The sequence below is a fragment of the Myiozetetes cayanensis genome, unplaced genomic scaffold (genome assembly GCF_022539395.1).
Source record: "Myiozetetes cayanensis isolate MyiCay16 unplaced genomic scaffold, myiCay2020 scf3, whole genome shotgun sequence".
In the NCBI taxonomy this organism is placed as follows: domain Eukaryota; kingdom Metazoa; phylum Chordata; class Aves; order Passeriformes; family Tyrannidae; genus Myiozetetes; species Myiozetetes cayanensis.
In genome coordinates, this window is record NW_026087521.1 from 44,590,751 (window position 1) to 44,613,644 (window position 22,894).

Consider the following 22,894-nt stretch of genomic DNA (forward strand, 5'->3'; position numbering starts at 1 on the left):
GGTCTGGATTACAGCAAACAGAACTGAATGTATAGCACGTGGTTAAAATATCCTAAATGATTATTTCCAAATGCATATTCACATGTTTATTTAGCTTGTAAACAGACTATTCTCAAGTTTCTAAGCAGTTTTTCAGGTAACACAGAAACATTATATGTTGCTTGTAACCTGTTGCTTATCTTGCAGTGCATGCTGAGCTGTGTCCAGATGGTTCTGAAGATCCGCTCTTTGAGCAGCTTTTGATGCTTCTGCTGAAAGTAGCAATTCCGTCTTTGCTTTTACCTGAAAGATAAATTGTATTTCACTAAAACATCCTTTTTACCATAGCTCATTTTAATCTTTTTATAGTCATCAGTAAGTTTAATAATAAAATCATCAGTTTCCATGTTTTAAGTGTTAAAAAAAGGAAGAAAGATTTTAGAAATTTAGATAAGTATCAGGATTTTAAGTCACGGTGAGTTCTTACTTTGAGCCAAAAAAAACAGACAAAGAAAAAAAGCAACAAAACAAAATACAGCAGTTCCACTCATGTCCTATTCTAGGAAAATATTTTTACCACTAACAAGGAACAATGGGATTTACTTACTGTATTCACACCCATGCAGACCTTGATAACCTCCAACTACAAGCACATTTAAGGGCCCCCAGAACTTTTAAAAGGAAAAAGAATAAATAACCACTAAAATGTGCTTCCCTGTGTATAGTATCTTTCTCTGTTCCTGCCTGCCTGTTAGGGAGTAACCTTTCTTCTTTTCAAAACACCAGCAAACAAAATTTAGAAGGTGTGTTTCAATGGTGTTAGTGCAGTGTGGCAATATTCAGGGTCACCTGCAATTGTGGTTTACTGGTTTTCTCCCTAATATAAATGCTACTTCTCTGAAGACTGTAAGAAAGCTCACATTGGCTTAAAAAGAGTTGCAACTGTCCATAGATAATTCAGTTCTAGCTCTAATGTGAACGTGATGAAAAAACAATTCAGACAGTGTAATGAAGCCCATTAAAACATCAGAGAGCTTCATCAGAAGTTCCTAGGCCTGTTCAGAAACTAACACCTTAGTGTATCAATCCAGCAACAACAGTACCTACTTCAGGTGCACTGATGCAAGAACTTCTGATCAAATCTTATTTATCCTTTAAATAGCTGAACATAATTAGCAGCTTGCAGCTTAAGCAGCACTTAGTAATAGGAGAGTCGATTTTGAGTCCATAGTGGGGAGTTGCCTTATGTAGTAAATTAAATTGGCAACAAGGTGGCCCACAATTTTTGTTTTGTTTTTGACAAGACATCAGCATAGGAAATTTTAGGCAATCCCAAGATCTCAGTGACTTGAGAGATTTTTCACTTTGGTGCACAGAATTCAGGACTGGTAAGAACAGGGGTTTGAACAGCCAAACATTACAAATATGAGCAATGCTTGAGGTAAGATTTTCCCCAACTCAATTATGAAATTTTATGATTCTACTTTCATTTTCCTTCAGTTTTATCTGCCTTATTCTACTTCATTTGTCTCTTAGTAGAAAAATGCAATTTTTCCCAAATGGCTTTGTTCATTCTCTGGAGAGAGTACAGATTTTACATCATCAGAAAACAGAGAGTTCCATTACCTGCACATCGAGTTGTGACACTTTCTCTTTACTTTCATTTAGCTGACTGGTTAGTTCAGTGATGTTTGTTTCTAGGGAAAGCACACGATCTTGAGCAGCTCTTAAATGTGCCTTTTGTTCCTGCACTTGTTCGTGCAAATTCTCTTGGGCTTGTTTATGACTTTCCGACTGATTCTTCAGCTTCTCTGTCAGCTGAGTTACCTGCAGTGAAAAACAATGTGAGAAGGCTGGAACAGTATGTCCAAAGAAGTAAAAAATTAATTTTGGTGTGCCTTATTATGGCTCTGGAGACTCAATGCTATCACATTTCTTTTCTTGAACTATTACAGTAAAGCTTTATTAGAGTTTAAATAGGTTACAAGATGAAAATAGAAGCAAAAGGGAATTGCCAATTTGGCCTTACTGTAACAAAAACAAGACACTAAGGAGACAACAGATGCAGGCTAAACTGAATTTTGGTGTTGAACGCAGGAATTAAACCTCTTTTTAAAATAAGTGAAACAAATATTTATGTATATATCTGTCTATCTCCAATAACTTCTGTATATGCATAGTATATTACTAGCATATGTACACAGTAAATGTCTAGGAATTCCTTTCCCTATGCTGACAGTAAGAAGTCACCAAAACACAAGTCCTGTGAAATTCACAGTAAGATCTTTTAAGTAAGTATTAAAGAAACAGAACAGTATAGAAAAGATTAGTGACATATGTGATGACATAGGAAAAACAAAGGCAACAAGACTCAATAATCAGAATGAAAGAAAAGAAACACATCTTGAAGTTCTTACCTGTATTTGCAATGCATGGTTTTTCTCTTGTAGCTGGTTAAGAACAGCAGTTTCTCCTTCACCAGCTTGAATTTTTGCATATAAGTCCTCTCTTTCCTTTTCTAGCAGAGAGATGTTTTCCTTGCTTTTTTGAAGCAAAGCCTCAAGGTTTTGAATTTTTTGGTCCTTATCTCCAATTTGTCGTAGTACTTGCTCCAGATCATTCTAGAAAATCGCATAATAACCTCCTTAATTATAAGGACCTTAAAGATTAGTTCTAATGCCTAAAATGGATACATTTATTATACACTTTCTGTATGTTATGTTCTAGACTTGTAAGTTAAATTATTGAAACTAACATAATTCATGCAAATCATTTTTACAGAGAAAATGTACTTAGAATAATGAAATCCTGAAATACACTTTCATATGAGGGTACATAATTATGTTACCTGGGCTTCTCGTAGTTTTGCTGTTGTATTTTGCTGAACCGTCTGCTGTTCCTGGTGCTGTTGTTTTGCCTTATCTAATTGATGTTGCAATTCTGTGGAATTTGCTGCTTTTTCCTTTAGCTGAAGAAAACCCAAAATCAAATACCAAACAAACCAAACTAATGAGTGGAAAAAGCACCGTTCACTATGCCAATATTACTCAATGTTCATTCTCAAATTCTTGAAGATTCTAGAAGATTTTAGTGTAAACATGGATATTTGAAAATTTGTATAAAAATAATCTGTAATGCTAGTTAAACAATCAAAATCTAATCAAATATTAATAGGTGAGATTCTATATCACAAGCAAGAACTATAAAACAACTATCAGATGTAATTTAGCTCCCAAAAAATCTAAAACATAAAAAATTTTTAGTATGCTTTTTCCAATAGTTGTTAAGATGTAACATGACTGGCAGTATAGATACCTGTAAGACAACATTATTATTACTATTATTGACAGTTTTAGTAGCAACTTCAGTTTAGCAGTCTCTCGACTTCTAAACTAGTCAAGACTTTGCAAATTAGCTACAGAAAAGCTTTAAAGCTTTGAAAACATACCATTCAGGTATTTGGCCAATCCCCATACAGCCAGCAGAAAATCAGCAATATATACAAGACACTCATTAAAACAAATTAAAATTAATAAATCAAGTATTTTCTCCCCATCCACTCCACACAGATTATTAACTATCAGTGACCTGCAGTGCCATGTTCAGTTTTTCTTCATGTAGGGCTTTATGACACAAAAACATGTACACACAGCACTACCCATATGGGCTTAGGTTCAAGAGCGCAAAATGCACAACTTTTGTTCTTTTGTTAAGCACCATGAACACATATGCATCTGATGAGCATTTAACCTTACAAAAATCCGTAAAGACAAGCAGCATTTAAGCAGATTTTGATAATTTTACCACAAGGCTTTGACAGTATTAGTCAAATGAAACTCCCACATGGACAAACTTTATAAACTGCAACATCACCACAACTGTGTGTACAGATATACTACCAGAACAAACTATAGAATCTGCATAAAAACCCCTACCTGCTCTTCAGCACGAGAAAGTTTTAACTGTAGATCAGCCACCTGCTGCTCCTTATCCATCAGTTTCTCACTGGACAGCTGCCTCTGCTCCTTCAGCCGTCCATGAGCTTCCCCCAACTGGCGCTCTGTTTCCAGAAGTTTACTGTGCAACTGCAAAAAATAGTCATCCACTTTTTCAATCATTCTTTAGCCAACAGCGATGTATTTTAGACTCATTTTGTACCATGTTTACTGAAGTTTTCATAACCCAGAGTAAAAAAAGAGTTCTTGAAGTCATGTATGAACTTCATACACCTCAGAAACACAAATCACGTTAAGAAAGAGCATCAGCTGCACAAGCATGAACAAATACTCAAGAGGGTTGGAAGGACCCCAAAACATCCTTATTTATCTACAGAAGCCCTTCAAAAGGAGTTACAGAGATTTAACAGAAACACAAAGAGGGCCATCCTTCAAAGGCATAAGGACTGTCATGTAAAATAGTGATGTTTAGAGCCATCTCAGCTTATCCAGCTCACACACTTCTTCTTGTAGATCCACTGGCTGAAGCACCTTGCCTTTACCTGCTCTACTGCCTCCCACAATATACTGTTCTGCTAGAATAGTAAGAGTGTGATTTTTAGCTTGACTTGGCTACATCAATGGCATTCATTCTCTGCAGAGCAGAGATACACAAAACCTCATTGTAGGCTACACAGTAACTGGTGGCTTATAGTCCAGTAACTTCCAGCAGCAAAGAGTTAAGTAGAGGGATGTGCTCTTCCAGCTGCACATAAGCCTGCCTTGTGATTTTTTCAGTCATCAGAAAGCAGTATTGCACCATCTTCAAAGTGCAAGGGTGGCCTTTTACAGTTCAGCTGTTCTAAAAAGCTCTCTTCATAAAATCAGCTTATTCTACTTGAAACTGCCACTATAGGTCCTCAGTTACCTCCTGCCTATTTCTACACAAACGCATTCATGGACACACAAATGACCTTTTAACTCAATGCAAAACCAGAGAATGGATCAGGCACAGCAAGAATTTTCCACAAGCATCAGTATGAATGAAGCTTGCTTCCCCTATGAATTTAGGTCCAAGCCCCTCAAACCAGTTACCTTCTCCAGGTCCTCCCTTCAATATCCCTGCACCTTACTCATGCTTTCCTCAAATCCCTACTAATATCTAAGCAAAAGGCAGCCCAATTTTACTGATCACTGCAAGCAACCACTTTCTGACCAGCTGACTGCCCAGGAGAGCAGAAAAAGGAACAGTGGTTGTGGTATCATTGTATCTGCCACCCACATTAAGGGGGGTGAGGCATGAATGTAAGTCTCTCTCCCGCTGCCTGTTTCCACAAGAACTTAACACTGAAGGACCTAACACTGAAGTCCTTTAGGTCATCTGTCAAAATTTGGCTCAAGTTATCAAACACTGCAAAAGTTAAAGGGTATGGAGATAGGTAAATAAATGTGTCCATAACTTACTCTCTTAGAAAATTAGCTAAATTATTTAGCTGCCCACAACCACAAAAACTGTGAGTGAAAAGCTGTTTGGCTCGTGGGCAAGATGCTGATTGCTAACTGTGACTGCACAGTAAAGAAAGATGTAGGAGAAGAAGAAGGACAAGGTAAGAAAAGGGACCATAATCTCTCCTCCAGTAATCAAGAACATTTGTCTTTTTTTGCAAGAATCACTAAATTATAAATACTTTCTCCTCACTACAAATACAAACAAGAGCTGGAGGTAAAAAAAAAAAATCTATTGAACAAAGGGTGAAACAAGATAACTACTGTAACTATTCATGGCTATGTTAATACCAGGAGAAAATATTTGGAAAGGGGGAAATCAGTAAACAATATTTTACAAAAGTTACTTTTATTACAGGCATCGTTAAGTATTTTTCAAGAACTTTAAGATGGAGTTTAAGTAAACAAAATCGTAAAATTGAGGATTAACGTATGCTACAGAATGCAAAAAAAAAATCATGAACAAAATACTTAGACTTTAAAAGATACAATCAAGTAGATTCAAATTTTCTCAGCAACAACAGTATTTATTAAAAATTAACATTTCTTCAAGACTGAAGGAGTCCATACTTTGTTGTGTTACCCTCTTCCTATTATTGTGCTGGAACCAACACTATCACTGAAGTTTCCTTCCATTGTGAAGATCACTTCCTCCCTGTCACCCAGATTCTAAAATATACAAACTTAACCAGACATGCACCTGTGCAAATAAATTTTGAAAAGATGACAAGGATTCTTTGAAAATGTGGTTTGACTAAACAACTCTATATATATACCTTCATAAGCAGAATTCACTGTGTCAATGTAAACTACTGGACTACATGCGTAAAAAGATAATTCCACTGAAGTACTAAGTGAATAAAAATGAGAAATTTAGTCTTTTCATTACAATAGTAATTGAACTCCTCTTTGGAGGAAGAGAGAGGAAGAGATGTTTCTGCTTGGCTTTTGTTTTATGCCATGTACAAAGGGCTTTTTGTCCTCCACTATTCTTTTACTATACAATTCTAAAACATATCCTAAGGTCCAGCAGCCTGTTCTTGCTTAAGACTGTCTTCCTTCCCAATAGTATCACCAGAGAATGTGTCATGCCTCCATGTCCTTTCATAGGAATTCATTCAGCAATGGTTTACTCAATTTCCTCCTCCTTGATTTTGCCATCCCAAAAATCCTTCCTGAAAACGCCCTCTCAGGCTGAAGCCAGATTGAAGCTCAAAGTCTTGGCTATTTTTCTTAAGTTTCATACATGTTGCCTAGGCAGACTGAGCCAGTTTTACCAAGTCCACATTCCTAACAGATAACTAATATAATTATCTCCCCTCGCCCTGACAGAAGCCTGATGGGAGAAGAATAGTCATTCTGGGGATGTCATACATACATAAAGTTTTGCTAAGTCACAGTTCTTCCAAGATAAACTATACATACAGAGCTTGCAACTTAATATATTTCAACTTGACAAAGGGCTGAAAATTAAGAAACACTCTCTTTAAAATAAATAAGCTTTAGGGAGATTAAAATGAAGTATGTCATACTAAAAAAAAAAGATATTACTTTTTACATCTCAGGACTGGACAGGATTTCTCCAGTTTAACACATCAGTCCCCAAAAAAGATAAACTAGATTAAACTGAGTTCAATTGGCCCAAATTTCTCTATGTCAAATGATATATCAAAGTGTTGCTTCTGTAAGTCATTGGACCCAGCAGAACAATAGGTTCTGGTTGTGGAATGTATGCTCTGAGTTCTCTCACAGCTATCAGCAACATAAAGAGAAGTGGTTTGTGGAGACACACTAAGGAAGCAGTCTCAAGACTTCACTTTATCCCAGCTTTTCACACTTAGCACTCCCTACTATAGTCACTACTCAGTCTTAAAGCAAATCAAGCACTGTTCAGTTCTAATAAAACAGTCTAGTAAAACAAAGACTCACTCTTCTCAAACTTCCTATAGAGTAGTAAATTACTACTAGAAGTGAAACTGTTACTGTACCTGAATTTAATTTTCTCATAACCTTAATTCATTATTGCTTCAGCTACCCTTCTCAATCAGAATAATTAACCTTGCTGCCTTCTTAGAATTTGTCTGTTATCACATTTGTCATGCAAACTCAATATCCTGGATTGCCTGCTCTCTCATTTGACAATACTTCATTTATTTCAGGGAATGCATCAACTGAAAAAGAAGAGGGGAAAAGCTGTGGTATGAAAGAAGAGTTCATTTAACACTCTAAGACAAGAAGAGTGAACAAAAAACCCTGTCTCAGAAGAGCCTTTTTTTATTAATGTACAAAAAAAAAAAGTCATATCAAAACATGAGGAATAAGCTACAAAGTTTATGCTCATTCACCCCTAAAATCTTTAAAACCAAAATCATATAGTTTTAAGAAGAGTTCCAGATAGAACAGAATTAGTAAGATATTTCCCTTTCTGGGGAATTATACTACAGACAGACAGAAATGACATTAGCCTTCCCAGACAAAAAAATGCTGAAAGGTGATTATAACTGTGGATCTTGACGAATTCGATTGTGACACAGGCACTACAACTATCCTCATTTGCCCCTGACAAGAATCTCGAACTCCTAAAAAGATTCAGACACAATATCAAACAAATACCAAAGAATTTCTGGACTCTTATCACAGCCTCTTCTTTTTGCCTGTTCTTTTCTTTACTTCTCTAAACGGAAGAGGTAATTGTATATCATTTTCTGCAGTGTTAGAAAGAATATTTTATATTTATTAATGTACCAGCTCGCTTTATATTTATTCAAATACAAGTACTGGTTAATTGCTCTCCTTAAAATAAGGAAATGCAAATGTGTGTGCTTAAGAAATACGCATGTAGTTTAAAAAACCCTGATGGGATGGTTTAAGGAATCATTCAAATAGGATGGTCTAGGAGGTTTAGGGAACATTACCTGACTGAGCTCACTTTGGAGTTGCAGGCCATGCTGCTCTTTTTCCTCCCTCTGCTGCTGGAGCTGTTTACATTCCGCCTTGAGATGCTGATACTTTGTCTCTACTTCGGACAACTCTTCTTTAAGTTTTTGGCTTGCTTCCCCCTTCTCACCTAGCTCTGTCTGTAATCTCTGTACCGAGGCTTCAGATGCAGACAGCTTTGCCTGAAGCTGTTGGCAGTCCAGGTCCTTCTGGTGAAAACTTGCCTGCACATTCTTCTTACTCACAGATACTTCATTGTGTTTTTCTTCTAGCTGGGTGTAGTCCTGTTCTTTCTTCAGCAGCTTCTCAGTCAGATTCTATGAAGAGAAGAGAGTTACACAGCAATTCAAGTACAATTCTGCTTGCAGCTATTCAATGTATTATTCAAATTTCTTTTTAAGTGTTGATGCTGAACAGTGAAGAACTTGCTCAAAAACATTATTAAATAAAATATTGACCTCTATCTTGTATTACACAAGTTATTTCTGGAGCCCACACAGCACACAGTTTCAACTGGAAAGACTGTTTTTCATACTCTCACGTAAATTCACTTCCTCCAACTGACAACACCACTCAAACTATTTCTGTATTGTGAAGACTCATGTGTTTTCTGTGAATGTTCAAATTAAGGTTATTACAACTGGGTTTGCTTGGGTAAAAGTTGAAATAGTAATTTGTGTTATTTAGTATACTGAAGAAGTTTTCAAGTATCACTGTCCTGCACAAAATTCCCTAGGCAACTTTTCTGGTTCAATTCCTGTCTAATCCTGTGCAGTCATCACGCTGGTCATTTTTAGAAGTGTCCTAATTTTACCCCATCACTATATTAACAGTATGATCTGCTATCTAAATTATGGAAGGGAACCTGTGAAAACTAATAAAATCTGTGATGCTGATAAACCACAGAATGAAACACTCATGATTTAACCTTCTTTTTAGAAGATTGTTTTTGCATTTTAATTTGTATCATCTAATTTCCTTGCATACAAATCAGCTCAAAGAGGATCATTGCTTTGAGTTTGAAAACACTAAAAACTGGGATTCCCTTATGGAAAGACATGAACATTGCTGAGTGTCAGATTTTAATACCACATTAACAGCAAATATTGTAGGGTCTAAGGTCATAGAATCAAATTTAAACACCAAGTGAATATTGGGGGAAAATATTTACAGATAATTTTCACCTATTACATAATGTTTTTAATCAAATTTCGGAAACTAATAAAAGTAACATCCAGGCAGAAATTAAATATCTTAACGGACAATACATAATTCCAGAAAGTTTGGGGTTTCCCCCATGCTCAGATGAAGCACTAACTAGAATTTCAGAAATCTTTAAGTAAGACAAAGAATCCATGAGAACCATTTTGATTTTCCATCAGTATTTTCTGAAGCAAAGAAATACAGTTGCAGAGTGGCCCTGGTCATCCAACACAGATAATTCATTCCATCTTCTTGGAATGTACCAGATGATTCCATTTATTGTAGCATCTTACTATTATCCATCTCTGGAGCATTATTATGCACAACTTTTTTTAAAGGCTGGTGTTCTTCCTGTAGTTTCAGTGACTAGTACATTCCCCAGTTCTCCTTCAATTAAAATACAGAAAAATAGAGAACGCTTCTAGCATGTTAGCCCGAAAAAATGCCAACACTGATGTCAGTCTTATGTATCAAAACTTCAAACAGTTCTCCAGCTGTGGAATAACACTGTTCCAAAGATAAGACAGTTAGTGCTGCAATTCTAGCTACGCTGGGCATCTTAAAAGCACACTTCTGCACAGTATACAGGCACAAACTCTGTTTTGCCTGGAAAAAAAAAGTGCCAAATATTCAAGTAGAACAGTTTTGTTCTTTACATATTTCAAGAAATTGTAATGATATTATTATAAACCATATACAGACATTTCTATTTTACAATCATGATAAAAGAATAGATAAAAAAAAAAGTCAGAAAACAAGCCATCTTGCAAGAAACAACTCTATTAGTCCAGCAAACTACGTGAGAAGAAATACAATTACTGCCCTATGGCCATAAAAGAAAAAACAAAAAACCAAACAAACACCAAAAACCCAAAAACTTTACAGAGCATACAAATTAGCAGTAATTCTAGCTCAAGTCTGGCTATTGAATTCTAGCCCTAAAGAAGTTTATTTAGAAATTTTCTTGAAAAATAAAACTTGTTGCAAGGTAAACAATTTTTATATATCCGTACATAAAAATGCAGGAATAGAGCACATAAAAATCATATATAGATTTCATCCATCTTCACCCTACTGAAGACAGTGGCAAGGCTTCCACTGCTTTTAAAATATATTTAACACTCAGAATATAAAATAAAACTGCAATTCCCTTTTTCATTAAAGAGAAATGACCAGGCAGGATTATTAACATTTGTAGTGAGTAGAGTTCCTGAAACACTAACACACCACAGCTTTTTCATCACACCTGGGTAAATTACAGCTAAGGGAACCACATACTGGTCACCTCTCTTCCCTGAGAATTGATTTCCACAGAAAAGAAACAGGGAATGACAGTATATTACAGCACTCAACAAAGAATCCTGAGCCTTCTAAGCTCACAAGATACAAGGAAAACACCACACTGATCCCTTCTTTTATAACTGGTCCTTAGAAAATTACACATAATACATGTTAGTACTGAGAGTGGCCAGGTATCAAAGAACAAACTCTGTGACCACTGACTAAATTTCAAAATAATTACATCAACAGGTTAGAAACTATGTAAACTGTGATTTTTTCCCCATAAATTATGCATCACAATCATCCTAAAAATAAAAAAAAACACACACCAAAACCAAAAATCACCAAACAAAAAAGCAACTATGCAATGGTTTAGAATGGGTTTAGAATTACAGCAAGTCTTATACTTCAGGGATTATGCTGGTTTTACATGTTAGGCCTCTTCCAGGCTACAGGCCCTTACTGGCCTCTGCAAGGCAAGCCAAGCTCCATAATTACAGTGCTTTAAAAATGAAGAAAAGGTAGTTCCTGGTTTCAGAGAACTGCTCTTATATACTTGTCACCTGTTCTTCTCAGTATAGCTCCTGAAAATATAAGAAAAGGCTTGCTTGCTTGATGTTGTACATGAGCTTGAAAAACTCATAGAAATATCTTCCCGCATTGCAACTGGATTATAAATGGATGTATATAATACATATTATATTCTACCTACTGTACATATAATATATTCTATCCTGAATTAATGGTTCCTCCTTCCTCCCTGACAGCTTCTTCAAGGATGTCAAACTGTTCAAAGTGGAAGCAATTTCTGTTATTGGAAGCTAATATTACCTTTTCCAATTCTAGGTACAACTCCTCCAGGGCCAAGATTCCTTAGCTAGCATATCATTCTTCTGGATACCATCTTTCAAAAAACTGCATAAAGAGATAGCTGTAAACTGCTTTGAGTCACTGAATCAGAAAAGAGGAAAATTAGCTCACTGCCACTTCTCTTCCTATTCCTCAAGTGGTGTTTGTCATTAACCTGATGTAGCAGAGGACTCTCTCCTAAAGTGTAGTTCTCTTATGCATCAATCTGTTTCGCTCCACATTGTTAATGAAATAGCAATATATTCAGGAAAGGGTTCTATACTGTATAGCAATAATTCTGCCAAAAGCTTGATTCATTGTTGCTGGTCTGTGGAAAATTATAGCATGACAATTCTCATCTCAGCTCCACCCCTGATTTAGTGAGCCAAGCAGAGTCATCCCACTAAAGGCAGTTTCATTTACCAAATTTTAATCGCACCTTCATATATTCTTCGCAAATACTGCTTTAACATTAGATTACATTAAATACGCTCTGTTTGGTCCCTGTCCTTTCCTGTTTTCCAAGACTGAAAAGGTTGCTGGTAAATACATGTATGCAATGTGTAGTTCATACACAATGTTACGTATCCATGCAACAAAAAGCTGCATACATCTTTGGCCTTGTCTCCTTCCCTGCCTTACCTTTATTACCCCACAATACATGACTTACAAATGCAAATACAAAATGCAGCAAGCTCAAAGAGCTCTTATAACAGCTCTCAAGAAATATTTATAAGCTAAGAAGTTTCTGGAGTTTATTTCCATTTTCTACCACTTATGACTGTGATAAATGGCCAGAAAAATATGGCATGAGTACAGCCTAAAAGCTAAGAAACTGGAAAACCAATGAAGAGACCTCAAAATATCTTTCAAATTATGATTTTTAGGCAAATGTAGTATTTCACAGGGTACTACCTTTTTCTTTTAATGTGTGATATGGCAATACAACTTAACGATATGTAAGTGTAAACTTTATAAATCTGCAGTCGTAACAACCATAACGATTTCAGTTGTAGCATATGAAGGTCATTAAAATTTAGTGTTTGCTTGCACGTTACGGTATCCCTCACGTTAGGCAAAATGGCAAACGAATTCTCAACTTCTGCAACATCAAGAAGTGAAGTTAGTCTTCAGTGCTTCCCAAGGCAATGTGTGATGTGTTTCCACTTTAATGTGAGCTGACAAGCTTAGGAAATAATAGTATTCTCACCTGGTTTTTCTGTTCTAGCTCTTTGACTGAACTTTGAAGTTTTTGCAGCTCCTGAACATACACAGCCACCTCTTGAGGTCCTTTGGCAAGTTCAGCTCTTAACTGATTAATGGTAGCCTGAACAGACAAACAGAAAAATCCACATTTAAAACAAAGCTTTGCATGAATAATCCAACAAAAGCAAGATGTGTGGTAGCAAAATAAAGTGCTTTTTATATACAAATAAACAGCTTAAGAAAAGAGTCACCTATAAACTAATCTCAGAGCACCATCAGCTACAGAAGGACCACTGCGCATAATTTCCCAGCTGAGATTTGTTCGAATCATGTACCATTTCAGAAGACAAAAATCTGATCCAGTCCAATAGCAAATGCCAGGTTGAGCTCAAAACTGATGAAAATCGTAACAGATTATCTATTAATGATTATCACTGTTGTAGCTCAAGTGAAACTTTTCCAAGTCATTGCACTTGCTGGGCCAAAATCTTGGCCACCCCGATAAGGGCAATGTACTGCAAAAGGCACTAGAAGCAAGCCTAGCATTTGATACAAACTTGGTATGTGACTCTTGGACACATCAGCACTGGAGGTCAGCATAATCAGAGGAGCAATACTACCCCATTAAACAGGCCTAGTTCAAAACAAAATATATCAATGACTGCACAGGATCTGAATACAGTAATGGAAGAAAACAAGAAAGGCACTTTAGGGTATAGCTGCCCTAAAGCGTGCTGTGTATTAGTGCGCTCATTTCAAATACACTGTATAATAGTGACCTTTTTAAATAAGTTTTTCTTCCCATTGTTCTTGTAACCACAGATTTCTCCACAAATGTATAAATACGGAATTCAAGAATGAACTAAAGCAGAACAGAAGACAATACAAATACTATCTACAACCTCCTTACAGAAAAAGGAACACCAAAGAGAACATATGAACACATTATATGACTACACATAGTTATTAATTGACTTTCTGTAATGCTGCGATTTACAAAGTTGTTTTGTAACAGAGATGTTAGCTAAAACACACCATAGGATCTGTCTTTGTCAGATAAACATTCCAGGATGTTATCACAAAACAGAGTATGGATATTTCATACTGAGAGAATGTAATGCAGAAAATGTGCAGAAGCTCACAAAGGACACCACTGCAGCCTTTCCAACTATAACTGTAATTTATATGCATAAAGATTCATTTCTCATTCACAATTCAGTGAGTCCATCCCACATTCCACTCTTAACAGGGGAATACATCCCAGATAAATATTCATTCCTGGTATCTTCTTGTTGATGTGTATGATAATTGAACCAACAAAAAAATCAGGAATGCTTCTGTTTAACAACCTCCTGAAATTATCTTGATACAACAGAAATCTGTGACAAGAATAAAACGCTTTCCAAAGAAATTTACCTCAAATTTAAGTGTCTGCATTAGAGAGCAGAAAAAATAAAATGGATTATGAAAGATGGAAATAAGCAGCCACAAAAGCTGTTAGCAGACACACTTCCTCAAATTTGTTTTAAAATATTTAGGTGTTTCTAATGCCTTTGTTTAGAGAAGGGGGAGAAACCAACAATAAGAGATCAGTGCCTGCCCCTCCTCTTCTGCTCACAAGGAAGCTGTAGACTGCTATGAGGTCTCCCCTCAATCTCCTTTTCTCCAGGTTGAACAGACCAAGTGACCTCAGCTGCTCCTCATAAGGCTTCCCCTCCAAGGCCCTTCACCATCTTCACTGATCTCCTTTGGACGCTCTCTAAAAGCTTAATATCTTTCCTACATTGCAGTGCCCAAAACTGCACACAATATCCAAGGTGAGGCCACACCAGTGCAGAGCAGAGCAGGACAATCCCCTCCCTCGACTGGCTGGCAATGCTTTGCCTGATGCCCCCCAGGACACAGTTGGCCCTCCTGGCTGCCAGGGCACTGCTAACTCAGATTCAACTTGCCATCAACCAGGACCCCCAGGTCCCTTTCCATGGCACTGCTTTCCAGCATCTCATTTCCCAGTCTGTACATACATCTGGGGTTGCCCCATCCCAGGTGCAGAATCCAGCTCTTTCCCTTGTCAAACTTCACATGGTTGGTGATTGCCCAGTCCTCCAATTTGTCTCTCTGAAGGGTCTCCCTGCCTTCGAAGGAGTCAGCAGCTCCTCCCAGTTTTGTATTGTCTCCAAACCTGCTTAGTATCCCTTCCAGTCTGGCATCCAAGTCATTTATGAAGATGTTGAAGAGCACTAGACACAAGAGGGAATCCTGTGGAACCCCACTAGTGACAGGTCGCCAGTCTGATGTTACCTCCCTTCACTGTTACCTTCTCCCCCATCTGCTGTTACACTTCCAGAAGGAGACAGAAAAAGCCTGCTTGTCTTTTTTCCTGTTAAAGGCTGCACTTGATCACTACATTTTAAAATGGCTATTTCTGTCAAAACTTCAACATAACTAATTTGGGGGAACAAGAGCATTTCATGCTTCTGTGAAAATGTTTTCAAGATGAAAGGTTTTTGTTATGCCCACGTCACTGCCATTTTGTCTTCACATGAAAACTAAATATCCAAAACCACAAAAGGACTAAAAAGATGGTATTCTGAAATGAAACTTAAATTCTGCAGCATAGTTGTGGGATCACACAGTTAAAACCAAATTACAGTTATGCAGCAACTTACATGGCCGCATAGTACATTATATTCATAATGCCAACTTGATACTCCCTTTTCATATCTGATGAAGCAGTTGGCATACATAATTTTAACTTGAAAACAATGGTAGATTCATGTTTAGTATAATACTGTACATATTGTACATACTGTATTGTACATACTGTGCACACTGTATAATTCCTAGAGCTAAACATACCTGCTGGGGAGTGAGACAGAAAGAGTTTGGAATAATACCCAGTAATATTTCTCTAAAGCTCTACAGTGCAAATGAAGAAACAGAAAGTTAAAACTTCAGTTCTAAAATCTAGGGCATGTGAAACCCCAGAACAAAGTATGTCAGAAATTCTTCATATCCCCAAATCTCAACAGGACAGAGAATCCTAGGAGTCCTAGAGAAACCCTAAGCAATCCCTCATGTAAGCCGGAGAATTTTGCAAGGACTCCATTTTATGAGGGACCACAGCTTGCACTGACAAGTTTTGCTGGCATTGCTGCATTGGTAGGGGACAACAGAAGGGCTAGGGGACAAAATTAAAAAGTCTCAAACACAGCTGATAGTCTTCTGTGAAGATTGTAACATGGTCAAGTCATCCATGAGTAAAACTATATCAACCAACCCATCAGTGAGATGTAACAACACCTAGCAAGAAAGGTATGGATTTAACAACTCCTAAATAGACTAAATTATAGGTTAGATAAAAGCCTTTTTTGTGATACTGTGCGTTTATTAGGATTTCTTGCCATTATCTCTGTCAGAGATTTCCATCACTATCAAGGTAAACATCGAACAGGCTTTAGCCAGGAGTGATTTGAGACAGTTTGAGGAGTGAAGTTCCCTCTTACAGATCCAAATCTGACCGTTGCATCCCTTTTTCTCTATCTTGTATGGAAGTGTTCACTGGTGGAAAAGCAAAGGAACCCAAACCAAGAAAACTGAATGTCTGCTATGGGAGAGACAGTTACTTTGCTTCCTTAAATACAGAGTTATCATCAATTCCATATACAAGAACATAAAAAATGGGCCAATGTTTTCAAATCTCCAATCAGTGATTTAAAACTTCTTCCACTGACTCAGACAAAGCAGAGTGAGCCTTCACAAAGTACTTCTGAAGAAATCAGCAACTCAAGTAGATAGTGATGTCCCTTTCTATATGTGATGAATTTAAAAAGCACAAATCCAGGAAAAGATGGAAAATGTAATATGCATTAAAAAAATACTATGAGAACAACAGATTTTATTTTATACTTTAGACTGCAGTAACAGAGAGACAAACCAAGGTGCTGTTGCCTGGAAATATTAAGAGGTGACAGCCTGACATCTTGATCTTCAGACATGGTGAGGCCTGGCACTCACTCACTTTCTGCTCTAGCTGATAAAGGCAACACTTGGAGGCCATTATGCAGGGGACTGGAGGGTGGGGGTATATGTGCACATAACAGATTTTTCCCTTACACGCAAAATATTCCTCCATTATATAACAGGTGCAAAAAGGCCTTCCCTTTGAAAGGAAAAACTAGGAAAAAAGAATGAAAACCAGTGTACAATATCCATTGAGATGTTTAAATCTTGTTTAAGTTCAAGAATTACATACGTCCTATAAGCATCCTGAAATTATCATCCACCTTGTGTTAATCTTTTTTTAATGTATTTTAACACTAGCATCCATTTGCAGGCACATCAACTCAAACATTAACCAAACCCATCATTTTCAGCAACAACTATTTTTATCTGCATGTAGCTCAATAAGAGAAACAAGCCTTTGAATCACACGGGTATTGCTCTATTTATCTCTCCCTGTAGAAAGAACACAGCTCTGCTGGGTTTTTTCCACTGCTATTGGGATCTCGTAATAACATTTTATGCCAAGAAAAGGTTTCGCAATGAAAAGCGAGGGGGTTTTTGGAGATTAAATATTGACAGAATTATGCAATTTACTGTCTATTAGATAAATGAGAAGATTCAATTAAGAAAAAGAGTTTTTCATAATGATTAAGCAATATATTCCATTTTCACATGATAACCATGACAAAGCTAGAACACACATCTTTAGGTATGATTATTACCTCAGAGTTAGCCTGCTCTGCCTGCAAGTGCTTGCACTCATCTTTCAGTTTTTCAGATTCTCTTTCACGTTCCAGAGTCATTCTATCCATCAGTGTCTGAACTTGAACCAGCTCCTTTTTCAGAACAGCCACATCTTCCACACCAGGCCTTTGAAGCTGAAAAGTTGAATAGCAGTGAGCAACATAACGTTGGCAGACATGCTTTCAGTGTCAATGTAATTTCTAAAAATCTATAAGAACAGCAATTTATAGACAAGATGACATATAGTGTATCACAGCTAGGCTGAGGGGAAAAAAAAAAAAGAAAGAAAAAAAAAAGAGATAAGAAACCCCCCCAAAAGAAAACCACAGAGAAGTAGTTATCATTTCCAAAGGAAACAGGATTTAAGGACTGGTTTTCAGGTTTTGCCTACTAAACTTTTAACGTGTTGATTGATTTGAACCAAATCTGACAAAATAGAAAAATGTCCCAAAGATTAAATTTCTGTAATTTTTATGTATGTAGATGGTTAGATACAGGATACTGCCTCATCTTCTAGAACTGTTTCAGAAAATCACAAGAACAGAAAACAAAAGGGCAGTTGAAGGAAATGTCTTGAAGACACTATCTTCAAGTTGCTGATGTCTCATACCAAACCCATAGGTAAAATCTGTTGGTAGCTGCATCTAAAGCACCATAACTTCTCTCAACATGAAGCACTATGGAGGGAAAGGAGACAGAAGGCAACTATGAGCACTGAAGAAAGCAGAGAAAAAGTGCTGGCATCTCTAGAAGAGAAAAGGTACAGGAAAAGGATAAGAATGCAGAGGAAAAGGGAAGAGAAGAAACAACTGAACAGAGAGGAATGGATAGGCCCAGCATCTAAAAAGGGCCAAGAGGCCCTTCGGAGCAGTCAGCTATGGGAAATAAGAGGGATAAACAAGTCCTACTTTCCTCCAGAGTAGCAGTAGCTGAGTGGGAGAAACTAGGAACTTCCTTTCATGACTTATTTAGAAGTGGCCCAACTTGCTGAGTCACTGGAATTGCTCCCTGGAGCCATGGCTGTATATAAAAGTCAACAGGAGCCAAAATCTTACAATACACACACATTGGTACTATCAGCCAAGCACAAGAGGGACAAGATTAACACAGGCATGATGATGAGAGCTGCCAGTCTTTCAGCCACCATGTCACAAAACACCTCTCTGAGCACTTCTTAAAAATGCAGCTGTCCAGAGACAGCCAAAGCATAACCTCATGGAAAAAGGGTGACCTAAATATAGCTGTGAAAGTCAGCAATAGCATGCTCCAAGTACAGGTCTGCACAGCACATCTATATGTGTAATACCCTGCAAAAATTCTAAAGGGTAGCGCATCATGGTCTTAAGCTCTGCCAGGGGAGGTTTAGATTAGATATTAGGAAGAAGTTTTTTACAGACAGAGTAATCAGACATTGGAACAAGCTGCCCAGGGAGGTGGTGGATTCACCATCCTTGGAGGTTTTTAAAATAAGACTGGATGTGTCACTTAGTGCCATGGTCTAGTAACCACAGCAGTGTTGGATCAAGGGGTGGACTTGACGATCTCTGATGTTTTTTCCAACTCAGTTGATTCTATGACCCTATGATTGAACAAGCAGGCTAGAACATAATGAAGGGTAAATTCTAATCTATGACAGAAAAAACATATAGTTTCTTATTAGAAAAACACTGAAAATGTAGATCAGTGAAACAGGTCAGAAACAATGGTGTTATGAACTTTCTCAGCCCACAAGCAGACGTATCCTAGTACAACAGAGTTTGACTGCTTTAAAACTGTGTTTACAAGCATTCAAGTATGCCCCTCTCGACTTGAAAATAACAAAAACACTAATGTGATGTGAATACCAGCTCTGTCTTTAAGTCTTCCACCGTACTTCTCTCTTTTTGCAGTTCTTGTCTCAGGTTTGTCACTTTCTGTTCTGCACCTTCCCGAAGGCTGATTTCTTCATCATACTTTGATTTAAGATCTAGTAAGAAGGAAGTTGAATAAATCCCTTGCAAAAGTTGCACAAGGAAAGAACAGAATCAGATCTCATATTACCCACTATACTTACCCACAATTTCAGTGGCCAGTTGCGCTGCTTTTTGCTCAAATAAGTCTTTCATTTGCTTAATGTTAAAATTTTCTACTTGGATCTCTTCTAGTTGCCGTTCTAATGATTCTATTTCCATAAAAAGAACAGTATTATTTTCCGGAAGAGCTAGAACAATACAGTTCCTCATGCCCGTAAATAACCACAGCAGGTAAATACGTAATCCAAAATCCCTTAACATCCAATCAGCTTAGCAAAGTGAACAACTTTACTGAAATTAAATATCTACAAGCATTATGCCGGAACGTGTCACTAGTTGCGTGCTCTGCAGGATTAAGTACATATTGGTTTTCACTTGTCACAAACGGCCCTTCAGATCACTGCAACATGCTGCTGAATTCCAAGCCCCGAACTGTGATTAAAAGCTTTAATCAGTATCGGTCAAATAGTTTATGTACACATAGTGAAAATGTTATTCTATGAGTGCTCCATGGAGAAAAACGTAGAGCAAAAATTAGTGGTCTGCAAAACAAAAACAAATTTAATTGTTTTCTTTGGTAACGATGAGTAAGAAAAACACTACATAAAACCACTCCTGACAAATGCTATCGTTTAAATATCTGATTGCTTGAATATATAGTGATTTAAAAGCTGTTCAAAATGACTCACGAGTACTGCTTTCAGAGTCAGAACTCCTGTCTTGCTTTTAGAAATTTCAAACCCTGAGCCTCTGGAACATTTTCCCAGATTATTGCTTAAGATAGATAGTTCTTGATAGCTCTTACAATAATTTTTTTTCCTGGTAATTGCACCATTACAGCTTTCTAGCTCTTTAATGTACCAAAATTGCTAATTTACCTAAACTACATCAAAAGAAATTCCAAAACAGTGCAGAAATTAATATAATAAAATGTTAGCCACCTGTAGATGTAGCTGTTGTCAATCCATCAGACTTAGAATCCTTAAGAAAACAGAATAAATGCACCATTAGACAGTAGGAATAAAAACTACTACTTCCAAAGTTCATCCAGTTTTTGGAAAAGACAGGGAAAGCACTTCTGTGCTCAAATACTATACACAGCGGTATAAAAATACCTGATTTTAAACAGTTATATCTGGAAGACTGGAAAAGACTTTTCATTTCATATATCATTACACTATTAGGTTTCCACTTGCAAAACTCCAGTAACAATCCCCTCCCCCTCCCTTTCCTCATTATAGAAATCTGCCTGAAAAACAGAGGTTACAGACATCTTTAAGTACTTTCTGAGAAGGCATTCTGTCAGAAAGCAATTTCTGAGCTTTGTAACTATCCAGTATCTAAGTAGCTCACAGCAATAAAAGAAGTGAGACCTTCCTTTAGGGCACAACAGACCACAATTTGTCTTGCCTTGTTTATTGAGCTCATCTGAATACCTATAAAATCCCACTGCTGTTTTCCAAAAGTTTTTACAAGAAAGACTTCACTGCCCTTTCTCATAAACAATGAAACAACACATTCAATTTATTTTATTTAATAATCTAAGTTCTCAATAAGCCTAACAGAAGAAGTCTGAACTGAACTTGTAGTGAGTAGCATGGAGGAATCACTACCTATTCTGACTTTGCTCTTCACATTTATAAATCCAGTTACACTGTGGAGAGATAACTAGCTTTGTTTTACCAAGAACATGTCAATATTTAAATTACAGAACTAACTAAATCAGGCCACGTGCCTTACAAAAAAGGTATTAATCTTCAATGTCAATGCTGAGGATAAACCTGCTTCAAGTATTTTAAAGCAATTACTTGCTGCCGCTGCCCCTGCAATTTCTCTAGTTCTTTCTTCAGCTCTTCTGAATACCACCTCTCCTCCTAGGGGGAAAATAACAACAAAAACAAAAAAGAAGATGGGAAAAGAGAACTATAAATTTGGTTGCTTAAGACAGTGGACTACTTTGCAATTTGAAACAAAAAAACAAGTGCAAGTAAAATACATTTCCAACCTTCAGTGAAGCTTGCAAGTCTTGGACTTCTTGTCGGAGCAGTGATACTTCATCTCTGAATAAATATACCCACAGAGTGGAGAAAATGAATACACAGTGGTTATATTTTGTCAGTTACATACAGGTTTTAATGTTAAGTAACTGGACTGATAGCCATGTACTACCTAAATATAACTTACATAATTATGAATAGGTACTTACAGATTTTTTTCAAACTTGGAACAAATCAGATCAATATCATTTTGCATATCACTTGAAAAATGCCAAACATATTAACTGGATAAGTAAAGAAATAGATATGAAAAAGGTCTCAGGAAAACAGAATGTAAATCTAAATGAGTGCATCAGTTCAGCCACATGAGTTCAGAGTAACAAAGCTGTGCATTGGAAAATTTAACAGTTTTGCATGCCTTTTTACAAAAAGGACAGATTTATTCTCTTTTACTTCCCATATCATGTAAAGGAATACTGGTAAGTGACAACATGTTATCTTACCCTTTCTAAAGTTACGTAATTTTTCATCCACATGGCAATTTGGTATGCCCGGCAGACACATTCATTTAATAGTCTGAATATTTAAAGCCTGAGAATTTTAAATTCTCAGATTTCATACTCAAGCCTCCAGTCATGCAAGAACACAAGATCCAAGGCTACAACTGTTACTAATTGATTCACACAGCATCCTTCAAAGTCACAAGTCTCCTTACAGAATTGCACAACTATATATACAAGGATAATGTTGCATTACTGGCATACAGCCACTCCAAATCTAGAATACAAGTGCCATTAATATAATGAAAAAATACTCGTTCTTATTTTTTGCACAGTGGCAACACACAGAATATGTGTGTGGGTGCCAGTGCCAACAAATTCGTTCAGTTTTATACCACATAATTTTATTGCTGCTGCATTGCATTACCCCTCCTCCACAGATATTAACTTATCTCACACTTAGGAGGAAAAAACCAAGCAAGCTATTCCTTAGCTAAACTGGTAACAAATAGATTCAATCCACATTAGCCTATTAACAGCAAGTCAGAATCATCAAGTATCAAGTGAAACGCATGCACTTGAACCAGTAGAGCAAGAACCCCAAGGCGGACCAATTTTAAAGATAAAACAAACATGGGATATTGGCAGATTTATTTTTTCCAGAGGAAAATCTTGTTATGAACACATTATTCTGCCAGTGTGATACCTTTACTAGAGGTTTACAGATACAACTTTACTGA

General features: G+C 36.9%; 1 protein-coding gene across 3 annotated transcripts in view; it reads right to left on the minus strand.

The window, feature by feature from the left end:
* The window catches only part of EEA1 (early endosome antigen 1), a 74,574-nt gene that overhangs the window by 26,617 nt on the left and 25,063 nt on the right, over positions 1-22,894 (minus strand). For 2 of the 3 annotated variants that reach the window (XM_050324154.1, XM_050324153.1), the window contains 13 exons: positions 21,663-21,717; positions 21,466-21,531; positions 20,599-20,638; positions 19,699-19,806; positions 19,490-19,611; positions 17,624-17,779; positions 12,901-13,017; positions 8,336-8,674; positions 3,915-4,064; positions 2,828-2,947; positions 2,397-2,600; positions 1,606-1,806; positions 169-282 (listed from right to left, as the gene is read on the minus strand). In XM_050324154.1, the coding sequence (XP_050180111.1) occupies positions 169-282; positions 1,606-1,806; positions 2,397-2,600; positions 2,828-2,947; positions 3,915-4,064; positions 8,336-8,674; positions 12,901-13,017; positions 17,624-17,779; positions 19,490-19,611; positions 19,699-19,806; positions 20,599-20,638; positions 21,466-21,531; positions 21,663-21,717 (1,792 nt within the window). Of the gene's footprint in view, positions 1-168; positions 283-1,605; positions 1,807-2,396; positions 2,601-2,827; positions 2,948-3,914; positions 4,065-8,335; positions 8,675-12,900; positions 13,018-17,623; positions 17,780-19,489; positions 19,612-19,698; positions 19,807-20,598; positions 20,639-21,392; positions 21,532-21,662; positions 21,718-22,894 lie in introns of those variants that run through there. The other variant, XM_050324155.1, reaches the window with a different exon arrangement.